A 26,299-nucleotide genomic window follows, 5' to 3' on the forward strand; every position below is an offset into this window, starting at 1 on the left:
CTTTAGTTGTGTTATCTCACTATAAGCTGCAGCTTATTGTTTCAGAGTATTAACGCAGTTATATATTGCTGTATATGCAATTTTGCGTACATTCCCGACACATCAAAGATTTGAAGCTCTCCCTACAGCTGCACTTTACTGGAATGTGCGCAGACATGTGAAGTTCTGCGTGCATTCCCGGAATGCATGAAAAGCATGCGTTGTGCATGCAGTTCCAGTAATTAATGGCATCCTAAATGTGGCAAGCAAACATGCGTTTTGCTGCATACAAAATACAAACTGGAATGTGGCAAAAAGCTCCATAAGCTACTTTGCCGCGTTTGTCGTGCTTTCGGCAGCCCGGTGAGATCAATGGGCAGCTTTATGTGTGTTATGTGAAATACGCACATTTTAATTCGCTAGGTGTAAATTGAGTCTAAGACATTGAACACATTTTGTTCTGAAGCACCTGGAATGTAGCTTGGGCTTTAAATAACTGTCACAGATCCATTGTGTTTCCTGTAGCTCTGGATGTCCAGAGTCCTCAAAGCCTGCAGCAAGGAGCTACAAATGGTCTTTTATTTCTCTGACAACAGGATTCCTTTCACCGACAGGCGTGTACGCTTCTTTCACTTAAACTCATATCGTAGTCCCACAATAATCTGCATTGAAATAAGATATTCTGCATCTTTCACGTGATCTCTATGTGCCATCAGGCAGCAGCTGGTCCCAGCCAGCCTCCCCCCTCCCTTCCTTCCTCCCCTATATGAGTCAGTTATTCTTAGACAACCAACCCATGTGCTCTACTCCCCACTCCCACTGACTCCAGTGTGGTTTCCACTGACAGCAAACTGGTTCAGCCAGTCACAGGTAATCCTTCTGTTTATCTCTGCTTTATTACTAATGCATTGGCTGTCAGAAAGGCAGGGCTGCTTTTCAAGTTAGGTTGTCCTCCCCCCCCATGTACAGTACAAGTTGGTGATGTCATAGAGAGGTCACTGCTGTCACTGGATGCGGTGTAGCATTTGACTTCTGAGCAAGGACGTAGAGAAGCGTAAGTGTTTCCTCTAGAATTCTATACAATGTCTGGTTTGTGCTGGGCTCTATGCACAGCGTTCCAGTTTTTTTGCAGTTGTGTATATTAGACTTATCTGTTGTAATACATTCCTGCTTGAGTACAGCACCGATTGGGTTAATGCACAAGTAACGAAGGGAGGGGGGTGGTAATAATGGGTCTGTAATAATGTCTGAGGCTTTGAATTGTTCTATATTTGGAGGATCACCGTTATCCTTTGTTTCCTTCAAGCACTTTAATTCCTTGGGCTGGTCTTAGTAAAAGGGATTACACAGTGCTTAGTCGCCCAAGGCGTGAATATTCAGACAGTTGGGCATCAACTGGTGAGAGGACTGTCACAGACAACATTTTACTTTACATCAATCGTTTTGGTACCAAATGATAGGATATAGTTGTGTGAAGAGATCTGAAGATTGCAAGGGGAGTGTGTAATTTAAAGGCTAATTCATTTTGCAAAAAAATAATAAATGTGCCCATATTTGCCTGACAAACAAAAATGTGCATTTAGCATTGCAACCATGAACAGTGAATCAGTCGATTACAATGCACAGGCTTCTGCAGACGCTGATCCATAAACAGTAAGTCAGTCGATTACAATACACAGGCTCCTGCAGACGCTGATCAATACTGAGGTACAGAACTATGGTTACAGGGCTAGAGGAAATGTGTGCGATCACTGTACTGTTTTCAGTTGATAACTACAACCACCATGCTTAGTAATATAGGAGTGTAACATAGCATGGTAAGAAGGGTGGCATTAGCCTTTAAAGTGATAGGAAACCTTTATTTTTTAAATAAAAATAAAAAAAAGGTTTATACTTACCTTACCTGTTTATATTTACTCTACCTCTTCTAGATTCCCCCGCCAGAGCTCTCTGCTTCTCCACTCCCCTGGGTGCCCCCTTAGCAAACTGCATTGGAGGCACTCATGCAGGTGTGCTTCCGACCCTGGCTGTGTGCATCCATAGACACAAAGAGCTCAGTTTGGCCCCATCACCCGATCCATTTTCACAGGATTTGATTGACAGCAGCAGGAGCCAATGGCTCCCGCTACCCTCAGAGCCCCCTTGAGTACAGGATGAGGGGAGAAGTGCTATTGCAGAAAGGACAGTGCTGAATCGAGAGAAGACTCAGGTGAGTGTTTAAGGGGGGAGCTGCTATTGAAAAGTGTTTTACCCTAATGCAGAGAATGCATTAAATTGGTTCTAAATTCTAGAAATGTTTTACTTTAATGCATTCTCTGCATTTAGGTAAAAAATGCACCAGTAGTAGTTTTGCTCCCTCACCTCCCTTTATACTTACCTGAATCCTAGTCAGATCCAGCGCTGTGCCCGTCTGCAGTGGCACTGTTCTCTTTCTCTCTCCTCACAGGCTCAAAGAGGTCAGCAGGGGCTATCTGCTGTCAATCAAATCCTGTGAGGAGGGAGTGATGTTGGTGGGGCCAAGCCGTGCAGTGGCGCACACAGTCTGGCTGGGGAGCGAGTTTGCAGGTGTGTCCCCATAGCAAACGGCTTCCTATAGTGAAAAATGAAATATAAGAATTCACTGCATTCAAAGATAGTGTAAATTAATATAAACCCTCCTAATGCTGCTACTGCATAAACAAAAATATACTTAAAAAAGGTGAAATATCATCAGTGATGTTCCAATATTAATCCACAGTAGCGCAAATAATAAAACACAAAAAAACTAAATCAAAGCCAATTAACATAAGCCATTGCACAGAGCAGGTATGTATGACATATTTTTTATTTTAATAAGAAAAAAACCCTTACAACTACTTTAAGTTAAAAAAAAAAAAAAAAAAAAAGAAGGTTTGCCTTTAGAACCACATTAAGCACATAAAATTAGTCGAGCGGCACCTGTGCAGTAGGCTTATAAGGCTTTTGTGATAATCTAGCAAGCAGCACAATTTAGCATGTGACAAAATAACATATGTCTGAATGTGGATTTTGCTTCAGATGCAGCACACAATATTGTTACAGCATTTTGTGTAGTGTTGCAAGCCAGCTGAATATAACATTCATTACACGTCGCACTTATATAGCCTAGGTTCACACTGAATGCGGGTTTGGAATAGTGTGAGTTCAGCTGAATTAGCACAATTTCAAACTGGCATTTCAGTCCGACTTCGGGGGGGGGGGGTTTCAATTTGTGAGAGACATCTGTGCGAGTTAATGTACAGATGTCTATTAAAATCGCCCCCGAAGTTGCCAAAAATAGTGCAGGAACTACTTTCAGGAATCGGTGCGGCACCACAAAGTTCGATTCGGACTGTGTTGTCTGCAATAGTCTTCGATTTGGCATGCAAAATCGACATGTCAAATGTCATGTCATATCGGCCTGATGTGAACGGGATCGTGGGTTGATACCATTCAGGGTTTTTTTTTCAGCTTGAACTTGATGGAACTGAGTTCCACCAGCTTTGGTTTAGGCTCTCTGTTCCCTGCTCACCACTATTACTTGTAAACAGAGAAGTCTGGCTTCTGTGTTAACAAATGACAGCTTGTCTCCAAACATCTCCCACAGATCTGATCTCCTGAGCAGATCCCACTGAGTGCAGGGAAGGGACAAGGGAGATGCAGGTGCCTGGGGTGCAGTGTGGTCATGGGCAGGAGGGGGGCATTGTGTGGTAGGCTGATCCTCTGTGATTTCCATTTTTCCCTGCTGCTCATATGTCGATACCCCTGCTGGATGATCTCCCTGCAAGTGAGAAAGGCATAACTACCTACAGTTTGTGGGGAGGTTATAAAGCCAGCTGGGTGCTTCAGCTTGAAACGGCAACAAAAGTAAGACATGCGGAAGATGGCGGAGCTTTTAAGGGGTGAGGGAGAAGGTGGGGCAGTGGAGGGGTGGGGGGGGGGGGGGGGGTTGTGGGCAGAGGTTAGAGCTAAAGAGGGGTGAAAATGAGATGTGGATGAGGAATACAAAGGTAAGCGGCTGTGGAAGAGTGCCACCCCTGAACTCTGCACTCTGTGTGTAGCCCTCCAGAACTCTGCACTCTGTACATGATACACTCCAGATATTTATTGCCCCTTTATGACCCACTATTTGATGCTGTTTGGTGTGTGTGTTTGGGGGGTTGAGTTCCTGCACCTATTCTCTGAGAAAAAAAAAAACTGTGATACCATTAATTTACTAACTAAAAAGATGGTAGTACAATCAGACAGAATAGAGAAGAGGTCAATGTGACTTGAAGTTTACAGTGCAATCTTTTAAAGTTGAATTAAACTCGAACAACAAGGCTGACAGGTAGGGCTTTTAGGAAAAAACAGACCCTATTGGTCTCTTGTTTCATAAATGCTTCTCCCTGCCTGTCAGTGGCAATGTACACAGAGCTGAGCATGGGCAGCTTAGCATACATTTATGGCACCATTTTGCTATGTGATGATGTGACTCTTGTGACATCATTGCAGCCTGGCCATTCAAGCAGCAGAACAGACGGAACCTGGGAGGAAGATCAGGAGAAGATGGAATGGCCTATCATGTTTGAAGAGTAAGTCTGCCATAATGTGCTAATACCCGTTGCATACTAGCCCATTATGGCATAAAGCTCTGGAGGGCCCACTTATTAATAAAAAAAGCGATAGTAGATTACGTTCATTCAACCTGCAGGTTGAATGAAAATAATCCGATTTCCCTATCCACGCTTTACAGCTCAGATGGATGAACCTTCTGCTGCAGGTATTGTATGTTGACAGCGGGCCCCACTGGCTGTTAAGATAACTAGTCAGCGGCTGCAGCTGATTGAATGCAGTTGCTGTCCGGCCGACAATTTCTTTCCGGCTCCTCTGATCTCTCAATGGAAGGATATCGAGTTGGCAGACACATGACATTCATATAGCGTGAATTCAAATGTAATCCTAACTTCTGCTTTTGTTGATGGCTAACTCTGTGCAACTGCTAGATGGTTTATATAAATGCATTATTTCACATTTGAGTAGTATCAACCAAGATATTAAATAAGAAAAAAGGCACTGGCATCAATACCATTGATTGCATTACATTTTACCCTGCATATACATACAGGAACATAAACACAGCGATATTATTAAGATTGGTTCAACAACAGAGCAAAAGTCAGAGAGTTTGTGGTGCCATTTGCAAGCAGAAGGTTGTTTCCACATTCTAGTGTACTGACAGTTAGGGTGGGGTCTTGGCACGGGGAACTGAAATTCTCCAAATGAAAAAAAAAAAGACAAGTTATTCATACAAATTCTGCTCAACAGGATGTTAACGGCTCCATGCCCATCCACCGCTCACTGATCAATCTACAGAGATTTCATGTATGTTCTATGGCTGCTGTTATTATAAGCTTGTGTATTCTACAGGAAGCAATCTTATACTTTGTACTAAACATTCCCTTATCCATGACAGTGAAATTCTGGAGAGGATGAATGTTTTGCAACGTTCTTCATAAGATGGAACATGTAGAAACAAAGGAATTCTTTCTAATAGTAATCCCAACACCACCCTCCTTGGGAGAGCCGAGAAGCTCAGGCTCTATTTTTCAGTTGTCATGGAGACAGAACACGTATTGATCACAAGGCAGCATAATGGATTTGGTTGCAATTATATGACATGGATACTTACCAGCCTTTTTTGGTTGAGAATTTGGAGATCCTATGTTCTTTTAGATGCTAATCAATTTAAAGCTAAACTCCAGGAATTATTTGTATTGCATATTTACGGTGATCCAGCTTGGTACATATGCATTAATCATACCTGATGGGTTACTGGGAAAGCTGAAAATTGCTGTAAAAGTTGGCGCTACTACGGGGATAGCCACGATGTTTCGGGTCCTGCTCGGGTTCTATGTGAGCCACTGCCCCGTTGCACATTGACCACATGGGGTCGCTCTGCACTGATAAGTGGGCACGGCTCAAAGGCCCACGACATGGGATTGTGGCTGCCACAAGCTTTAGTTTAAAAAAATAAATACATTTTTTAGGTTAGTATAGCTTTAAATTTTAAGCTGCCTGTCATGGGTATTTGAAGCAGGAAACACGTTTCCTTCTGGAAAATTCCTGCACGTGTATCTGAGGGGCTATATAAGGACCCTCATGACTGAATCTCCCCACATTTGTTTTGGATCGGCTTGGCGAGCTCCCCTCCCACCCTACCGTGGCACCAGTGGCATAGCGTGGGTTGTCAGCACACGGGGCAAGGCAAGTAATTTGCGCCCCCTAACCCGTGGGATTTTAGCACTCGAGTCTCTTCCACTAGATTGGTTAAAGAAAACCTTACCCCCTAAGCACATGTATTGTTTGTTATGAAAATACTGATGCAATTCAATGCAGAGAGACTAGTGTGCCCCCTTTCAATGCAGAGAGACCAGTGTGCCCCCTTTCAATGCAGAATGACCAGCGTGCCCCCTTTCAATGCAGAATGACCAGCGTGCCCCCTCTCAATGCAGAGAGACCAGCATGCCCCCTTTTAATGCTGAATGACCAGCGTGCCCCCTTTCAATGCAGAATGACCAGCGTGCCCCCTTTCAATGCAGAGAGACCAGCATGCCCCCATTCAATTCAGAATGACCAGCGTGCCCCCTTTCAATGCAGAATGACCAGCGTGCCCCCTTTCAATGCAGAATGACCAGCGTTCCCATTTCAATGCAGAGAGACCAGCGTGCCCCCTTTCAATGCAGAGAGACCAGCGTGCCGCCTTTCAATGCAGAATGACCAGTGTGCCCCGTTTCAATGCAGAATGACCAGTGTTCCCCCTTTCAATGCAGAGAGACCAGCGTGCCCCCTTTCAATGCAGAGAGACCAGCTGGCCCCATTTCATTGCAGAATGACCAGCGTGAACCCTTACAATGCAGAATGACCAGCGTGCCCCCTTTCAATGCAGAATGACCAGCGTGCCCCCTTTCATTGCAGAATGACAAGCGTGCCCCTTTCAATGCAGAATGACCAGCGTTCCCCCTTTCAATGCAGAATGACCAGCGTGCCCCCTTCCAATGCAGAGAGACCAGCGTGCCCCTTTCAATGCAGAATGACCAGCGTGCCCCCTTTCAATGCAGAGAGACCAGCGTGCCCCCTTTCAATGCAGAGAGACCAGCGTGCCCCATTTCAATGCAGAATGACCAGCGTGAACCCTTAAGCCCCGTACACAAGTACCGATCGTCGGCATACAAACGTTCGTCTTTTCTCCCCGGGATGTCGGTGTCTGTTGAAAAGTGCAAAGACTGCCCAAGAATTTTGTCCGCCGACTACAGCCGACTGCAGAAGTGATGTCATGTAATGGTTAACTTTCCCTGTGTTTTTTCTTTTCTGAGCATGCCCAGTCTTGCAAATCTGCGGTCTGTCGGCAGAATTCTGTACTGACTGGCGAACAATCGTCCGTTCTGGTGTCGGCATACAAAAATTTTAATGTTTGCAAGAAAGACTCTTGTTCGCAGAATGTGCGCAGACAGCTGTCGGAGGCACCATACTAACAAGCGTACAATCGGCAGATCTTTCGTCCGCCGACGTTTGTATGCCGACGATCGGTACGTGTGTACGGGCCTTTACAATGCAGAATAACCAGCGCGCTCCCTTTCAATGCAGAATGACCAGCGTGCCCCCTTTCATTGCAGAATGACAAGCGTGCCCCTTTCAATGCAAAATGACCAGCGTTCCCCCTTTCAATGTAGAGAGACAAGCTTGCCCCCTTTCAATGCAGAATGACCAGCGTGCCCCCTTTCAATGCAGAATGACAAGCGTGCCCCTTTCAATGCAGAATGACCAGCGTGCCCCCTTTCAATGTAGAGAGACAAGCTTGCCCCCTTTCAATGCAGAATGACCAGCGTGCCCCCTTTCAATGCAGAATGACCAGCATTTCCTCTTTCAATGCAGAATGACCAGCGTACCCCCTTTCAATGCAGAGAGACCAGCGTGCCCCCTTTCAATGCAGAGAGACCAGCGTGCCCCCTTTCAGTGCAGAATGACCAGCGTGCCCCCTTTCAATGCAGAATGACCAGCGTGCCCCCTTTCAATGCAGAATGACCAGCGTGCCCCCTTTCAATGCAGAATGACCAGCGTGCCCCCTTTCAATGCAGAATGACCAGCGTTCCCCATTTCAATGCAGAATGACCAGCGTTCCCCATTTCAATGCAGAGAGACCAGCGTGCCCCCTTTCAATGCAGAGAGACCAGCGTGCCCCCTTTCAATGCAGAGAGACCAGCGTGCCGCCTTTCAATGCAGAATGACCAGTGTGCCCCGTTTCAATGCAGAATGACCAGTGTTCCCCCTTTCAATGCAGAATGACCAGTGTTCCCCCTTTCAATGCAGAGAGACCAGCGTGCCCCCTTTCAATGCAGAGAGACCAGCGTGCCCCATTTCAATGCAGAATGACCAGCGTGAACCCTTACAATGCAGAATGACCAGCGTGCCCCCTTTCATTGCAGAATGACAAGCGTGCCCCTTTCAATGCAGAATGACCAGCGTTCCCCCTTTCAATGCAGAATGACCAGCGTGCCCCCTTCCAATGCAGAGAGACCAGCGTGCCCCTTTCAATGCAGAATGACCAGCGTGCCCCCTTTCAATGCAGAGAGACCAGCGTGCCCCCTTTCAATGCAGAGAGACCAGCGTGCCCCCTTTCAATGCAGAGAGACCAGCGTGCCCCATTTCAATGCAGAATGACCAGCGTGAACCCTTACAATGCAGAATAACCAGCGTGCTCCCTTTCAATGCAGAATGACCAGCGTGCCCCCTTTCAATGCAGAATGACCAGCGTGCCCCCTTTCAATGCAGAATGACCAGCGTGCCCCCTTTCAATGCAGAATGACCAGCGTACCCCCTTCAATGCAGAGAGACCAGCGTGCCCCCTTTCAATGCAGAGAGACCAGCGTGCCCCCTTTCAGTGCAGAATGACCAGCGTGCCCCCTTTCAATGCAGAATGACCAGCGTGCCCCCTTTCAATGCAGAATGACCAGCGTGCCCCCTTTCAATGCAGAATGACCAGCGTGCCCCCTTTCAATGCAGAATGACCAGCGTTCCCCCTTTCAATGCAGAATGACCAGCGTTCCCCATTTCAATGCAGAGAGACCAGCGTGCCCCCTTTCAATGCAGAGAGACCAGCGTGCCCCCTTTCAATGCAGAGAGACCAGCGTGCCGCCTTTCAATGCAGAATGACCAGTGTGCCCCGTTTCAATGCAGAATGACCAGTGTTCCCCCTTTCAATGCAGAATGACCAGTGTTCCCCCTTTCAATGCAGAGAGACCAGCGTGCCCCCTTTCAATGCAGAGAGACCAGCGTGCCCCATTTCAATGCAGAATGACCAGCGTGAACCCTTACAATGCAGAATGACCAGCGTGCCCCCTTTCATTGCAGAATGACAAGCGTGCCCCTTTCAATGCAGAATGACCAGCGTTCCCCCTTTCAATGCAGAATGACCAGCGTGCCCCCTTCCAATGCAGAGAGACCAGCGTGCCCCTTTCAATGCAGAATGACCAGCGTGCCCCCTTTCAATGCAGAGAGACCAGCGTGCCCCCTTTCAATGCAGAGAGACCAGCGTGCCCCCTTTCAATGCAGAGAGACCAGCGTGCCCCATTTCAATGCAGAATGACCAGCGTGAACCCTTACAATGCAGAATAACCAGCGTGCTCCCTTTCAATGCAGAATGACCAGCGTGCCCCCTTTCATTGCAGAATGACAAGCGTGCCCCTTTCAATGCAGAATGACCAGCGTTCCCCCTTTCAATGCAGAATGACCAGCGTGCCCCCTTTCAATGCAGAGAGACCAGCGTGCCCCCTTTCAATGCAGAATGACCAGCGTGCCCCCTTTCAATGCAGAATGACCAGCATTTCCTCTTTCAATGCAGAATGACCAGCGTACCCCCTTTCAATGCAGAGAGACCAGCGTGCCCCTTTCAATGCAGAATGACCAGCGTGCCCCCTTTCAATGCAGAGAGACCAGCGTGCCCCCTTTCAGTGCAGAATGACCAGCGTGCCCCCTTTCAATGCAGAATGACCAGCGTGCCCCCTTTCAATGCAGAATGACCAGCGTGCCCCCTTTCAATGCAGAATGACCAGCGTGCCCCCTTCAATGCAGAGAGACCAGCGTGCCCCCTTCAATGCAGAGAGACCAGCGTACCCCCATTCAAAGCAGAGTAACCAGCGTGCCGTGCCCCCATTCAATGCAGAGTGACCAGCGTGCCCCCTTTCAATGCAGAGTGACCAGCGTGCCACCTTCAGTGCAGAGAGACTTACCTGCAGCGTCAGCTTCTCCTCAGTTCCCCGTGTCTCCTCGAGTCCTCCTACCTCCTCCTCGGCCAATGGCATGTGTTCGTCTTTCGGCCAATCAGGAAGCGGGTCTCGGACCCGCTTCCTGATTGGCCAGGAGGAGGATCCGTGTGACAATAGCGAATTTTTATTCGCTATTGTCACACAATGGGTGGGCTCAGGGCGCACTGCTCTTTTCTAAAGCCTATTAGAGCCTCTGGCTCTAATCAGGTGATTTAAAAAAGAAAAAAAAAACATTGACCTCCATGCGCCCTGCGCCCCGCATGTAGATTAGGGGACAGGACGCATGGATGGGGGGGCGGCGCCCCTGCGCCCCCAACGCACCAGCCGCCACTGCTGCTGACTCTGTGACAGCGCCAGGCTGCTGACTCACTCGCTGCTAAACTGACTGAGCTGTGAGGAGAGGCGGCATAGGCAGGGCTTGGCTTACAACGCCACCCCACCCTACACCAATGGACAGGTGAGGCACAGTCCAGATCCCCCCCCCGCCCCGCCATTTTCAGCCATAAGGCGGCCGCGCTGGACATCTCCCAGCCTAAAGATGGAGGCAGCCGCAGACAGTGTGTGAACTGTGTATGTCAGAGTCAGACAGAGTGACACTGCGGATGCGCCCCCCCAGATGTTGCGGCCGGCCCCCCCTGCACCCCCCACGCTATGCCACTGTGTGGCACTATTTATGTGGTTTTGTCACCCTTGAATCAAGGGGGGGGACTTTGCTTATGAATTTTTCATGTTTTATTGCTCGAGTTCTATGACTGAGTGATATTTCAAGTTTTAATATATTTATCTATTAATTTATTTATGTTTTTAAAAAAGTTGAATATATTTGATTTTAATACCAATAAAGGTGCAGCGGCAATTTAAATACAATTTTGCTGTATGTCTGTTTATTTATTTCGTATTTTAAGTATTAATAAATTGGTGGTGAATTTGCAACCTACAATCCCATGCATTCATAGTGCCAAGCAAGCGACCCGTGTGGTCAGTGTGTAGTGGGGCAGCGCTCTCATAGAACCTGAGCAGGAGCCAGGTGATCGTGGCTATCACTGAAGTAGCGCGGACAACAATGATTTCTAACTTTTCTAGCTGACCATTAGATATGAAATATGCATGCTTGCTTACATTGAGCCAAGCTAGACCAATACAGATCATACCTTTCATACCCAGTTTACTTTTCATAAAAAAATATTTTGTTCAGCTTTTATTATCTGTTTACATTTTTATTTATTATAGCAATAATAATAATAAAAAAAAAAAACTGACAGAGAATCTAACCCTTACCCCCTATAGAAAAATAAAAAATAAAAAATTGTGGCATTTTAAAGTGGAACTCCAAGAATTATATTTTTTGCATACTGACTTTGGGCCAGCTTGGCTTGATATACTTATCCACATCTGAAGGGCTGCTGGAGATGCTGTAAATTAATTAGTAGACAGCACTACATACAGTAATAACTGAAATTGGGGTTCTGTGCGAGCGGACTCCCCTCTGCACACTGACCATAGAGGGTTGGCTACTCAGCATTGCCACCATTCATAGAATGTTTTGTAATTTTTTCCAATAAAAAAAAGCTGTTTTCTGATTGGGTGAGGGTAGATCGTGACTTTACAGCTACTCCTCTTCACCTTGTCCAATCAGAGAACAGCTTGCAACATTTTATGAATGGCAGAAGCGCTGAGCGAACAACCCCTTCTGGTTGGTGTGCAGTGGGGAAGTGCAGTGGGGAAGCTACTTACACACTACTAGAGCAATTTACAGCACCCCCAGAAGCCATCCAAATATCAGATATTACAGCAAACCAAGCTGGCCTAAGGTAAGTATGCAAAACTATTATTCATGGAGATCAGGATAAAGTGACAGAATTACGTATTTTAGGATAAAATAATTGTAATGCAAAGATGGGGTTCTGTGTACTGTGGTCCTCAGGGACAATGCCATGAGTTACTAGTTTTAAATTAAACTTCTGAGCAGTAAGAGCACTTGTAAATACAATGCTGGTAAACCCTAGTGTATTGCTGCATTTTATTATCTCATGATCCTCAGTCAAGCATGTGAAGGTCTAAATCTGGCTATAGCTGGATAGAATTTCAGATAGTTCAGCAGGGACTGGCCGAGATTTGATCCATGTGTAGGCAAGCTTGTTGTACTGAAGTCGATCCATTGATCAACTTCAGTACAACCAGCATTTTTGGCATGCGATTACTGCCAGCAGCTATAGCCCCTAGCAGTAATCATTGTGTTCTCCTGACTGGGAAGGCTCCATGTGCCCCCCCACCGGCATAACATAATAGCGATTCAACACAGGAACGCTGAACTGCATTGCGTCTCTCCTGCTTTTTTGTAGTGTGTTATCTGGAAAGGTGACCAGGGTGGTGGTGGAAGGGAGGTGTACCAGAACCTTCTAGGTTCTATATTAAATGCATTATTCAGAAAAGCACTGTAATACACTAGCTACCCCATGTAGAGCCACTGATATGGAGGTATAGGCAGCCTTCCTGTATCGGTCCCAGGCCTCTTTGGGTTAGCAGGGAGTCTCACCCCCACCCTTCTGTGTTTGGCTGCGGTTCTCTGGGCTGGGATCTGGTTGCACCCATACGCTGCTCACTACCACCAAACACTGTTCACTGCCACCGAACGCTGTTTGCTACCCCCATACACTTTTTTTCACTCTCATACACAGATCATCACTCTTTGTAAACTGTTCACTGTACCCCACATATTTCTCACTGTCTTCTATACAGTACAATAATCATTATCCCCATACACTCCTCAGTACCCCTATACACTGCTGACTTCCACCCTGTACACTGCTCACTGTCCAAGTAGGTGGAGACCCTATCAGGAAGTTTGTATAAACCCTATGATTTCTAATGGAGGCCCTAGCCCCTTGAATGATATTACAAGCTTGTAGGACTGATGAATTGTACATGATTGGCCAGCAACATTTTTACACCTCATACACTGGTAATAGGTTGCACAGAATCATACCACATGTCTACTGATCATGTAACACGGCAGGCATTATATGCAATTAATTTTGTGCTGTTTATGTACAGTACTATGTTATCAATGGAGCAGCCTTAGGAATGTGGGTCCCTGCAGGTAAAGGGAAGCTTTCTTTGGCTGCTACCATGTGCAGGTTTCCCATGCCTTAATAAAATAACTTCCATGTATTGTAAGCTCTAACGAGCAGGGGCCTCTAGTTCCTCCTGTTTTGAATTGTATTGTAACTGTATTGTCTTCCCTCACATTGTAAAGCGCTGCGCAAACTGTTGGCGCTATATAAATCCTGTATAATAATAATAATGTATAAGAGGAGAACTTTTTCTTGCTAGTTGGCAAGGAGAAATGTGACCATGGAACGTGACCATGATCCTGAGAAAAGTGATCAACTGATATAATGGTTATAAACCATATTCATTTATGACTAATAGATATCTGAGGTTGCAATTGTGCTTTTACCTAGACTTCTCAGCAGCAAAAGAGTTACTGAGGCCACAATTCTGGGAAAACTGAAATTGATTTTATTTGCGGGATAAAAAGCTTGGAATGGAAAGTCTTTGTAAAATGATCTGGGCATGCTTTCAACAAACTTGTTTTGGCACACTGTAAAGGTCTGGAAAGAACGAGGAGCTTAGCTATGTGTGTAGGAGTATTAGATAGTTCTTTCTCTGTAGAAAAAAAGAAAAATGTGCAGTTCATACAATGCTTTGGGGAGTGTGGGGCTACTAGAGCCTTAATGGGGGCCAGGAGATTTTATAGTAGTGGGGAGTGCCCTTAGTGATTAAACTTATATACAGGCCAGTTTTTTTGGCTATGAAATGTCAATTATCTGTCTTTAAATGGGATGCCTCTAGCACTGAAGGCCAGCAGATCTTAAAAGGTCAGGATAGGAGGTTTGGTTCCATAGGGCACTAACGGCAAATGCACTTGAATACCATATGCCTATACCTATTCTATCCCTAAATATAGAGTTTGGTATTTAAATCTATGTATACCAATGTATGTATTGGCCAGATTTGGCCATTGCCATGGATAACCTTTACACAAATGAGAAAAAGAAGCATAATTTGGCTTGACCTGCTTAAAGTGAACCTCTCAGCAATTTTAGACCTTTAAAAGTAAAACTAATGCTAACAGCTAAAAACACCAGTTTTATGCATTTACTTTAATAGCCAGTAAATTGCTAATGTACGGTTGCACAAGCATTACCATGTGCGCAAACACCAACAGGCTAATTTAGTAAGCAAGTGCAAGGAGCAGTGATCTACTTTGTATATCAACCAGTCTCAATTAATTTCTGGAGTTAAAACAGTGAATGATAAACTTCTGAATTGCAGTGGAATAGGAAATGTACTTTCCTTACAAAATAAACTCAGATGTATTATTCGAGAAGTTAGCACAAACCGCAGTCTTGACCTCAGAGCTACCTGGTAATTACATTACCACAACCTAAGAATGAACTCACTTGACCTGTTTCTTATTAGTCTTTCTCTTTGTTTCAGACAATGCCTGAAGATCTTCCTTTCAATATCAACATTAAGGAACCACGATGGAACCAGAGCACTTTTGAAGGAAGAGCCCGGCATTTCTTCATGGTGACAGATCCACGCAATGTTCTACTTGGGCCAAAAGTGCTAGAGGAAGCAAGGAATATTGTAGAAAATTACAGGTTCATTTACTGTCTGCTAAAACTTTTTTAGAATTTGGCATATACTCTTTAAAAAGCAACACACATACAAGCAGTATGAAAAAAACATAATTTCAACCCAAAAATACATTTGAAATTTAAAACAGAATTTCTCACCCTTTTTTTGTTTCTCAACCTTTTTTTTCAATCATGGCATTAAAAGTATGCAAAATCTCAAGACACCCAACTTGAAAATGTAAAAAAAACTAAAATGTTACTTATCAATGGGAAACCTGAGCCTGGGATAATGCACACAACCACAGTCCCCTCTTCACATCAGAGCTCTACCTTTCGGTTCCAGCAGTGAGGTTGAGGGGGAAGCAGATTTCCTCTCTTCTTGAATGCTGGGGGTGGCTCTGCATGCGGTCTACCATGGATCAGAAAGTATTTTCAACATTCCCATCGCATGTTCCTGGAAATGGTCTCAACTGTAGCGGGTGCTCCTGCAACTACCAGCTGGACACTGAAATCATCACAGATCAATGCATCTATTCGCCAGTACACCAGATGTCGTCCAAAGCTTTTATTGCAGAAAGATCACATCTTAGAGGACCAAGTGCAATGTTTTTGGAGCCACACAGAACCCCTTCATTAGGCATGTGATGTGATCTTTCTGTAATGAAAGCTTCGGAAGATATTTGATGATCCATGGTCAGCTGGCGAATATGTCATTGCCCTGGATCAGAGTCATGCGTTAACATGGTGAGATGGCCGCCATCACCATAGCAATTGTTGACATTGTGCATCCTGGCTCTAGAGCTTATGTATCAAACACTAGGCCTAAGGGCTGAATCCGGCCCGCCAGGCCATTTCATGTTGCCCTCGTACCCATCCTGCAGCTGTGCCATCCTCTTGTCTCTACCTCCATCTTGTATCAGCGGAGAAGAGGACAGAACTCCCCCGCCAGACCCTGTGCTTTTCTGTGCAGCCATGAAGAGGCTAATTTCTACCCCCCATCTCAGCAGTGGGCACTGGGCAGTAGGGAGGCTCCTCCTATAGATCCTGCACCTCTCTGTGCAGCCACAGCACCCCCCTGAATCTTCGCATCCCCTGGTCTCAGTATTCAGCAGACTCTGGGCTGACTCCAGCCCTCCTCTGGTCCTCCTGCAGACCCTGCACCTTCTTCTTCCCAGAACCCCCCCCTCCCCAGCTTCTTCAGAAGCACAATATAGAGGGTGCACTGTGATGTAAGGGAGGGTGGGGGAAACACTTGACATCTGGTGTAAGAGGGGTGCCCTGGACATCTAGTTTTACAGATACGGCCCTTTGAGGGCACCCATAATGCTGATTCAGTCGGCAATGAAATTGAGTTTGACACCCCTGCTCCAGAGTGTCATTGGTTGCTATGGTGCTGGTGGCTGGTCCAACCACACTATGGCAACTCATAACACGTATCCAGGGCAAACTGGGTTTCATGCTCATGGTACCCTGGGGGAACTCAGACGGCACTCTGGTTGAGAAACACTGATCTAATCCAGTGGCTGCTGTTGCTCAAAATTTATTTTGGGGGGGGGGGGGGGGCCGCAAACAGAAAATGTAAAAGGCATTGCTTTGCGGCAAAAAACCCTGTAAAAACTGCATGACTTTGAGGTCGCAAAAGTTTGAAAGGAGCCTTCAATAATTAAGGTATAGTGTGCCCCCTTTCAATGCAGAGAGACCAGCGTGCCCCCTTTCAATGCACAGTGGCCAGCATGCCCCCTTTCAATGCACAGTGACCAGCGTGCCCCCTTTCAATGCACAGTGACCAGCGTGCCCTCTTTCAATGCACAGTGACCAGCGTGCCCCCTTTCAATGCAGTGTCCAGTGTACATGCCCCCTTCAATGCAGGGACCAGCGTACATGCCCCCTTCAATGCAGAGATCAGCTTACATGCCCCCAATGCAGAGACCAGCATACATGCCCCCTTCAATGCAGAGACCAGCATACATGCCCCCTTCAATGCAGTGACCAGCATACCATTCCCCCAATGCAGAGATCAGCGTACATGCTCCCAATGCAGTGACCAGCATACATGCCCCCAATGCAGAGTACATGCCCCCAATGCAGAGTAGATGCCCCCATGCAGAGTAGATGCCCCCAATGCAGAGTACATACCCCCAATGCAGAATACATGCCCCCAATGCAGAGATCAGCGAGTGTGCCCCCAATGTAGTGACCAGCATACATGCCCCCAATGCAGAGTACATGCCCCCAATGCAGAGTAGATGCACCCAATCTGACCCTTTCTCGAGTTAATGTTGAAATACCATTAGGTCAATGGCATCCAGACCAGCTGCATTATAATGTGCTCATGTGGATGAGGAATATGCTCTTAGCCATATTGCCTGAAATAAGAGAGGCCTAGCTGTCCATAATTTCTGAATATATGGTGAGCTTCAGTGACCCATAGTCATAAAGAGGAACACAGTCTATCTAAGCATGACATCAACAACAGTGACAACAGTGCGTCTCTTGGTATGCATTGTAATGGAGGACTGGGGACCAAGAACATGTAGTTACACCTGTAGTTTAAAATAGGCTATTGTTTTTTTGCTTTGCATCTTCATGGCTAATTTAAAAAAAAATCTTATAAATCTTTGATTTGCAGAAACCGAATACCAACACCTGGATTGACTGAAGACCAACTATGGAAAGCCAAATACATCTACGATTCTGCTTTCCATCCAGACACAGGCGAAAAGATGGTCTTGATAGGAAGGATGTCTGCACAGGTCCCAATGAACATGACTATAACTGGTTGCATGCTGACATTTTACAGGTATGTCCCCAGACATCCATGAAGCCAGGAAACCTTAAAAATGCAGTAGCCAAATGTTTTATTTGCAAAAACTAAAGGAAATGAACAATTGAGCTACTGCATTTATCTAATGTGGTGTATTGGGAAAAATGGCTATTTGTTCATTATATTTAGCGATTTCTCCATTAAACTCTTCTATTCTGTTCTCAGACAATTTTTCTACCTATTATGAACTTAATTGTGGCAAAAATTTGCTTTTAGAAAGAAAGAGACAGAGTGGTAGAGAGATCTCTTATAATCATTTGGTAAAATATTTTCTGTGGTATTTGATAGGTAGGTATACCTTTAAATACTAGGTGCTTTGAGATCCCTACATTCAAAACTAGTTTAATAATTTTAGATAGAATCCTGTTCTGAGATGGTATGGAAGCTTCTATTGTTGACCTCTCCCTCTGAAAATGCTAGTTGCTATACTTGTGTATTACATTTGTAGCACCCTCTAATGTGCTAGTGTTTACATACATTCAAATTTATTTGACTCATGATAAGTGTGAGTCTGGAATTTGGGTCAGAGTTTATTGCCTATCAGGCTTGATGACTCATACAGGCAGGTCTCTGGTACCTCCCCCTGATTCTGGAAATTTGTAGAAACTTCCAGAAGTTAGTGGGCAGAGGCCAGGAGGGTTGATCTGCATACTTAGGGGAACTTATTCCCAGGCAGTGGGCCTGGTGGGGTGGCTGAGCCAGCCCTAAATATGGATAAGTCATGCCAGCAGGGGAGTCTGGTAAAAGATGCAGTGCTGAGGAGGCTGTCAGTGGCCTAGGAGGGTCTCCTAGACCTAGGGGAGACCCCAGCTTCAGGCTGGGCTCGGGCTGGCTTAGGGTGATCATTTAGCAGAGTAGTTTGACATGGAATATTGCCTGAAAAGCAGTGGGAGCAAGGAGGACAGTGTGAGTGAATACATCCGCACACCCAGATACATTCACAAGTGTAGGAGACTGCCACATGTAGCAAGCTTTCTAAAAGGACAATGCTGGGTTTTGCCCTTTTATTTCCTTTGCCCTGGGCGATGTTCAGAGCAGCCAGGAGGTCGGGCAGAGTCTGCAAGCAGTGTAGCTGGGATCAGTTCTTCTCATGGAGAGGATACACTCCTGCATGCAGTTTGCCTCAAGTTCTGTGCTATTTCCAGAGTGGCTGAGAGCTCCTAGTCTGTAATGGGCTTTTGCTTCTAAATCCACTAAAGGATTGTGTAAGGAAAGGAGAGGAAGCAGTCTGGGATCTTTTTGTGTACAGAGGAAGGAAATTGTTCCATTGTTGTTCTTGATTTACAGTATCTCACAAAAGTGAGTACACCCCTCACGTTTTTGTAAATATTTTATATCTTTTCATGTGACAACACTGAAGAAATTACACTTTGCTACAATGTAAAGTAGTGAGTGTACAGCTTGTATAACAGTGTACATTTGCTGTCCCCTCAAAATAAATCAACACACAGCCATTAATGTATAAACTGCTGGCAACAAAAGTGAGTACACCCCTAAGTAAAAATGCCCAAATTGGACCAAATTAGCCATTTTCCCTCCCCAGTGTCATGTGACTCATTAGTGTTACAAGGTCTTAGATGTGAATGGGGAGCAGGTGTGTTAAATTTGGTGTTATCATTCTCACTCTCTCATACTGGTCACTGGAAGTTCAACATAGCACCTCATGGCAAAGAACTCTGAGGATCTGAAAAAAGGATTGTTTCTCTACATAAAGATGACCTAGGCTATAAGAAGATTGCCAAGACCCTGAAACTGAGCTGCAGCACAGTGGCTAAGACCATACTGCAGTTTAACAGGACAGGTTCCACTTAGAACAGGCCTCGCCATGGTCGACCAAAGAAGTTGAGTGCACGTGCTCAGGGTCATATCTAGAGGTTGTCTTTTGGAAATAGTTGTATGAGTGCTGCCAAAGACAAGTGTGTCTTGCCTACAGTCAAGCATGTTGGTGGGAGTGTCATAGTCTGGAGCGGCATGAGTGCTGCCTTCACTGGGGAGCTACAGTTCATTGAGGGACCATGAATGCCAACATGTTTTGTGACTTACTGAAGCAGAGCATGATCCCCTCCCTTCATAGACTGGGCCTCAGGGCAGTATTCCAACATGATAACGACCCCAAACACACCTCCAAGATGACCACTGCCTTGCTAAAGAAACTGAGGGTAAAGGTGATGGACTGGCAAAGCATGTCTCCAGACCTAAACCCTATTGAGCATCTGTGGGGCATCCACAAATGGAAGGTGAGTAGTGCAAGGTCTCTAACATCCCCAGCTCTGATATCGTCATGGAGGAGTGGAAGAGGACTCCAGTGGCAACCTGTGAAGCTCTGGTGAACTCCATGCCCAAGAGGGTTAAGGCAAAGCAGGAAAATAATGGTGGCCACACAAAATATTGACACTTTGGGCCCAATTTGGACATTTTAACTTAGGGGTATACTCACTTTTGTTGCCAGCTTCAGTGTTGTCACATGAAAATATATAATAAAATATTTACAAAAATGAGAGGGGTGTTCTCACTATTGTGAGATACTGTAAATTGGGCATCCCATAAAACCCTTCACCCATCCAAGTTGTTACCCCTAACAAAACATAAAAACAAAGCCAAGGGACTGACTTCTTGTGTCTGGATGCAAGTGGAGAATGCGTATTGCCTGGCTGTGCAGGAGTAGGAGAGCCAGTTACCACCAGCCCCTGGGGGGGGGGGGTAGTGCCACACGTAATATATATTCTGAGGGTTCATGCACACAGACTATTCGTACTTATTTTTGCCTAGAAAAAATCTCCTGCTGCTTTCCTGCACCTGGGGAGATGCACATGTTGTGTTCACTAGGAGAAAACACAAGCACCATCTAAGTGTAGCATTGTACTTTAATGAGGTTAAAATCCTATTCTGTGCATAGTATGTCTGCATGAACTCTGAGTAAAGCCCCGTACACACGTACCGATTGTCGGCCGTAAATATTCGGCCGACGACCGATCGGCCGATTGTAGGCTTGTTAGTATGATGCTTCCGACAGCCGACAGCGCATTTTCGGCCGAACAGAATCTGTTGTGCAGGCATTAAAATTTTTGTTGGCCAACACCAGAACGGCCGATTGTTCCTCAGTCAGTACAGAATTCGGCCGACAATCAGCAGATTTGTAAGACTGGGCATGCTCAGAGAAGAAAAAACACACGGAAAGTTAACCATCACATGACATAATTTCTGCAGTCGGCTGTTGTTGGCCGACAAAATTCGTGTGCAGTCTTTTGCACTTTTCAGCGGACAGGACATCCCTGGACAAAAGACGGCCGATCGGTCGGCCGACGATCGGTACGTGTGTACGAGGCATTACTTAGCACAACACGAGCATAGAGATAAGAAATTATGACTTTTCTCTGTATGTGGTTTGCTGTACGTCTGTTCCAGGTCTGTGATGTAGAAGCCTTGAATCCAACACACAGCTAGTCAACTAGCAATTTTAGGTGGCCAACAATGGCTCTCTTGACAGGTGTAGAAAAAAGGCTTAAGCAGAGTATACACTGATCAAAATTCGGCCAGGTTCAGCAGGAACCTACCGAATTTTAATGTATGTGATCCCCTCTCTATTCAACAGGAATCAGCTTCTGTTGAATGGTAACTTAACTGTGTATTCTGGCAGTAGGGAGTCCCCAATGTCAGAATACAATAGCACAGTGGAGGAATCCTAGCATGCACATTAATTGCATGGATGCAGGGATCTGGGAGATTTTTTTTTTTTGTTACGTTCAACCCACCGGTTGAACAAAACAAACTCTGTGTGTATAATCATATAAACAAGGAGGAGAGGTGCCTTCAAGTGTAGGATTAAAAACAGTTTTAATGAGAACCATACAGTTGGCAACTCATGTTTTTAATCCTACACTTAGAGGCGCCTTTCCTTTACTTGCAGCCTTGCTGGAATCTGGCTTCTATTCCAATGTTGGTGGCAGCCCTCAGTGAATGGACTTCCTAGTTTAAAATTGTATATTATATGGACTTTTTATGGATTTCATCTGTAGGTTTATGGGAGCTGTAGTGTTTGTGCCTTTTTTCTTGTGTGTGTATATCCAGCTTTACAAATGATATGGCAAATGTTATTCATTAAGATAGTAGTGTGAAGTAATACAAATCTTGTAATACTCTGCTAACATTTCTGGATAGTTCAAATAAACTATTGATATTTATTTTATCCGCAGAACAACCCCAGCAGTCATATTTTGGCAGTGGGTGAATCAGTCCTTTAATGCTATAGTGAACTACACCAACAGAAGTGGAGACGCACCAATTACAAACAGGTAAACTAATGTGCAAACTTCAGCCTTTTACTATATGGCTGCACCAAAATTAACTGTATTATTCCATTGCATAAATACACATATTACCAATACACAGACATAGCGATGGCTTAACATGGCTGCTGTATTGTAAAAATCTGAACTATGCAACCAAAATCCATTCCACCTAGACATAAAATAACCCTGAAACTCCTGATGTTTTTTTTTTTTTCGGTATCTTTTTCGTAGCGTTAGGCAGGTGCGTTTTCTTTCTGCTTAGACATTTGGAGTAGATAGAGATAACAATCACTGACCATACCCATTTTTAACACTTTAAAATGCATGTTACATGTATTTTGATGTATTGCTATTAGGGATAGACCGATTGTCGGCAAGGCCGATATGCACTTTCCTCAAAATATTGGTATCGGCCCCAGAACTGGCCGATATTGCCGATATTTTTGTGACGTCATTCTGCCTTCTTAAGCCGCCTCGCTTGCCTTGGACAGCCTCGTCTGGAGTTGGCCTAGTCTCGCGGGAGTGTATCACAGCCATACACCCACCCACAGCAGCCCAGTGCCAGCCAGCCACCCACATCTACAGGCCCTGTACCAGCCAGCCAGCCACAGGCACTGTACCAGCAAGCCAGCCAGCCACCCACAGGCCCTGTACCAGCCAACTAGCCACCCACAGTCCCTGTGCCAGCCAGCCAGCCACCCACCACAGGGTGCCAGCCAGCCACCCACCACAGGGTGCCAGACAGCCAGCCACCCACCACAGAGTACCAGACAGCCAGCCACCCATGGACAGGGTGCCAGACAGCCAGCCACCCACGGACACGGTGCCAGACAGCCAGCCACCCACAGGCCCTGTACCAACCAGCCACAGGCACTGTACCAGCCAGCCGCCCATAGGCCCTGTACCAGCCAGCCACCCACAGACCCTGTGCCAGACACCCACCTACCACAGGGTGCCAGCCAGCCACCCACCACAGGGTGCCAGCCAGCCAGCCACCCACCACAGGGTGCCAGAAAGCCAGCCATTAAGCATTAAACAAAAATGAACATGTTCAGTACCAGATTTGTGTCAAAAATTGTCTTTATTTTTCAAAGCTTTAAATGTACAAAATATTGGCCCATATCAGCCGATACCGATACGTTGTGACCAAAATATCGGTATCGGTATTGGCCCTGAAAAAAAACATATCGTCTACCCCTAAATGCTATTGACTTCTGAGGCTCCTAATGCACTTAAACAGAGAAAATAAAGCTGGACATATCGTATTTTTAGAAATGTGGTGCACTGTAGCGCTGAGATGGGAATAGACACTATTTTTATTATGGGGAATCATAAAACACGCATTTTAGCGCATTAGAAGGCATGTATTAAATGCAATAGTGTAAATTGGCTCCTAGGGTTAATAGAATAAATACTGTATATTGGGATGCAAATGTAAAGTGTGTACCTTATGGCTAAATGAGTTGAGATATTTCACAAAATGAATTGTGTTATTCAATCATGGGAAAAGCAAATTCCTGTTTAATTATTCCATCAGAACATGACTGGATAATGGAAGTGAATTTATGGTGTGAACATTCTCAACTCCTTTAGTAAATCAGCCTTTGTTTTTACAATGCATTTACCATGTCTTCACTTTGTTATATAAGGAGTAATAAGAGTAAGCCCTCATTTACACTAAATGTGCGTTTTAATTGTGCAAGTTCAGCTGAACTCGCATTATTTCAAACCTGCATTTCAGTGCGAGTTCAGCAGCGATTTGAAAGACATCTGTGCAGGTTCATGCACAGATGTCTATTGAAATTGCCCCCGAAATTGCCAAAAGTAGTGCAGGAACAACTTTTGAAAATCGGTGTGGCACTGCAAGGTCATCGTCACACCGATTGGGACAGTGCTGTTGCTGGTAATAGGCTGCGATTTGGCATGCTGTTTTGCATGTCAAATCGCGCCAATGTGAACTGGGGCTAGAGGACAAAGTGATCTTGGGAGCCTATGTACAGTAGCCCCTACCCTAAAGCTTTGCTGCTATTGACTGCAGTACTGCCCTTTAAATATATTGGAATAGGATATGCTTCTACCAGTAGTGCTGATAGAAATTAGATATGTCTAATAATCAGCCCAGGTTCACACTGAGGCCATTTTGAAATTGAGCATGTTCAAGCCGGCATTTCAGTACGACTTCGGGGGGTGATTTCACAGACCATCTGTGAGGGTTCCTGCACAGAAGTCTATGGAAATTGACCCCCCCCCCCTCAATCGGCAAAAGTAGTACAGAAACTACTTTTGGGAATCGGTGCGGCACCGCAAAGTCGGCATCGCACTGATTCAGACACTGCCATTGCCGGCAATTGGCTCAGATTTGACCTATCAGATCGCATGTCAAATTGAACCAATGTGAATGCGGGCTAAATCAGATTATATGCATGTATCATTCACTCAGCATACTGTACATACACCAGTATATTACATATAATAATTGTATTATTTTTCCTTGCAGCCAACTAGCCACAGCTTATGTGAGTGCTACTACAGGGGCTGTGGTGACAGCGCTAGGCCTGAAGTCACTAACCAAGGTAAACATGTTTTGCATAACACATATTACTGCTAATCCCACAGCTGACTTTTAGGCGGGGTTCACATATATGAGAATTGGATGAGTTTTTAACCGCATCAAATTCGCATAACATGCTAATGTGACAGGCTTTCAATGGAGCCGGTTCACACATGTGCAGTGTGGTTTTTAGGTCCAGTTCAGGTGCGAATTCCCGTAAAAATGTGCACCTGAATAGCACCTGAAACGGTTAACAGAAACGCACTGGACCCCAGACTGCAAACCACAGCTGCATATATGTGAACCCAGCCTTAGGGCTCATATACACAGCTGTATCTGGCTGTATAGTGTAAATTTCAGCATATGTCCCAACCAAGAAGCCCACAGGTGTTGTGTAAACCTCCCTATAGGGAGTCCATGGGTTTGATTGCCTAAAACCGGAGAGTACAAAATCTGGTGCAGCTCTGCAAAGAAACCAATCGATTTCCAGGTTTTTTTGTTAAAGCCTAATTGAACAAGCTGAAGTTGAAAGCTGATTGGCTACCATGCACAGTTACACCATATTTTCTCTTCTCCAGTTTTAGTAAATCAACCCCAATGGCTGTACGCAAATATATGCATTTATACGCATGTTCTTGCTTAAATACGTGTAGAACTCTAAATGCAGATCACGGTGTCTATAGTAGTACACCTGCATGTATATGGGTACTTGCATATATACGTAAATAGCCGCTTGCAGTCATTGACTTGTATATTGTGTACACAGCCACTGTGGGCTTCCTGACAAGGAAAACTGGAATTTACACTATACAGCCAGATTCCACTGGGACCTCATAGCCTCTTCTGCTGGTGGATCTTTTATTTCTCAGCCTTATATTGTTACATATCATCTACAGATTACCCTGAGGAAGTTGCAAATGAATTGGCTGCTATGGATAACTGTAATTTGCTACATTAAAAAAGGGAAATAGTGTTTTTTTAGGTTATTTTAATATTTATTTTGCAGTCCATTTTAAAACCTACCTTCAAACAACTTTTTAGTAACTGTTGGATAGAGTAGGGAAGAGATCAAAATGTTTTTCCGTTTTTTTGTCCTTTTTGTGTGCGGAATTTTTTCCTGTCCCTGTGGCTTCTTGTTCTTGTGACAGCCGTACAAGAAATGGGGGATAAGGTTGTCACCAGCATGGGAAGATAGAGACAATAATAAATATTGTCCATTCATTGGAAGTTCTAACCCTCCCCAAATAAAAATCTCCAGACTTGACTAACACTGAAATTGAGAATGGGAATTATAAAGAAGGGGTTGGCCATGTAGAACCAAATCCTGCCCCTGATCCAAGGGCCCAATGTTGTACTGAAGTTAGAGTTGGGCTTTTTAGGGTTAAATATGGTGAGAACTGAGTTCTTTTCACCATTAGACGCTTGTGTTTAGAGATTTTTCAGCTTCATGGGGAATCTCTTGCTAAAGCTGATCCTTTTCTTTCCTTTCTGAGCACCTCACCTTATACATACTGTTAGGTCTGTTCGGGTGACAAGCAAGATACACACTAGACCTGTTTTGTCTTTAAAGTGATAACTCATAAGCATCCACTCCTCTATGGCCAACCTAAGGCAAATCATTGTGTAGCACTAAAAAAGAAGGAAGCAGAGCCTGCATATGTAATTAACTTGGCTTCTCCCTTGTGCAGACATAATTACAAATAAGAAGC

General features: G+C 45.1%; 1 protein-coding gene across 3 annotated transcripts in view; it reads left to right on the forward strand.

The window, feature by feature from the left end:
* The first annotated feature begins 813 nt into the window (after nt 1–813).
* SFXN3 (sideroflexin 3) overlaps nt 814–26,299 on the forward strand; it is a 60,412-nt gene continuing 34,926 nt past the window's right edge. Inside the window, exons 1-6 of one of the 3 annotated variants that reach the window (XM_082269304.1) lie at nt 819–849; nt 5,284–5,316; nt 14,781–14,950; nt 17,556–17,726; nt 21,944–22,042; nt 24,537–24,612. In XM_082269304.1, the coding sequence (XP_082125430.1) occupies nt 5,299–5,316; nt 14,781–14,950; nt 17,556–17,726; nt 21,944–22,042; nt 24,537–24,612 (534 nt within the window). In that variant the 5' untranslated portion in view covers nt 819–849; nt 5,284–5,298. Of the gene's footprint in view, nt 850–870; nt 1,034–5,283; nt 5,317–14,780; nt 14,951–17,555; nt 17,727–21,943; nt 22,043–24,536; nt 24,613–26,299 lie in introns of those variants that run through there. The other 2 variants (XM_082269306.1, XM_082269305.1) reach the window with 2 other exon arrangements.

The sequence above is a fragment of the Pelophylax lessonae genome (assembly GCF_965119305.1).
Source record: "Pelophylax lessonae genome assembly, chromosome: 9".
NCBI classification, from domain to species: Eukaryota; Metazoa; Chordata; class Amphibia; order Anura; family Ranidae; genus Pelophylax; species Pelophylax lessonae.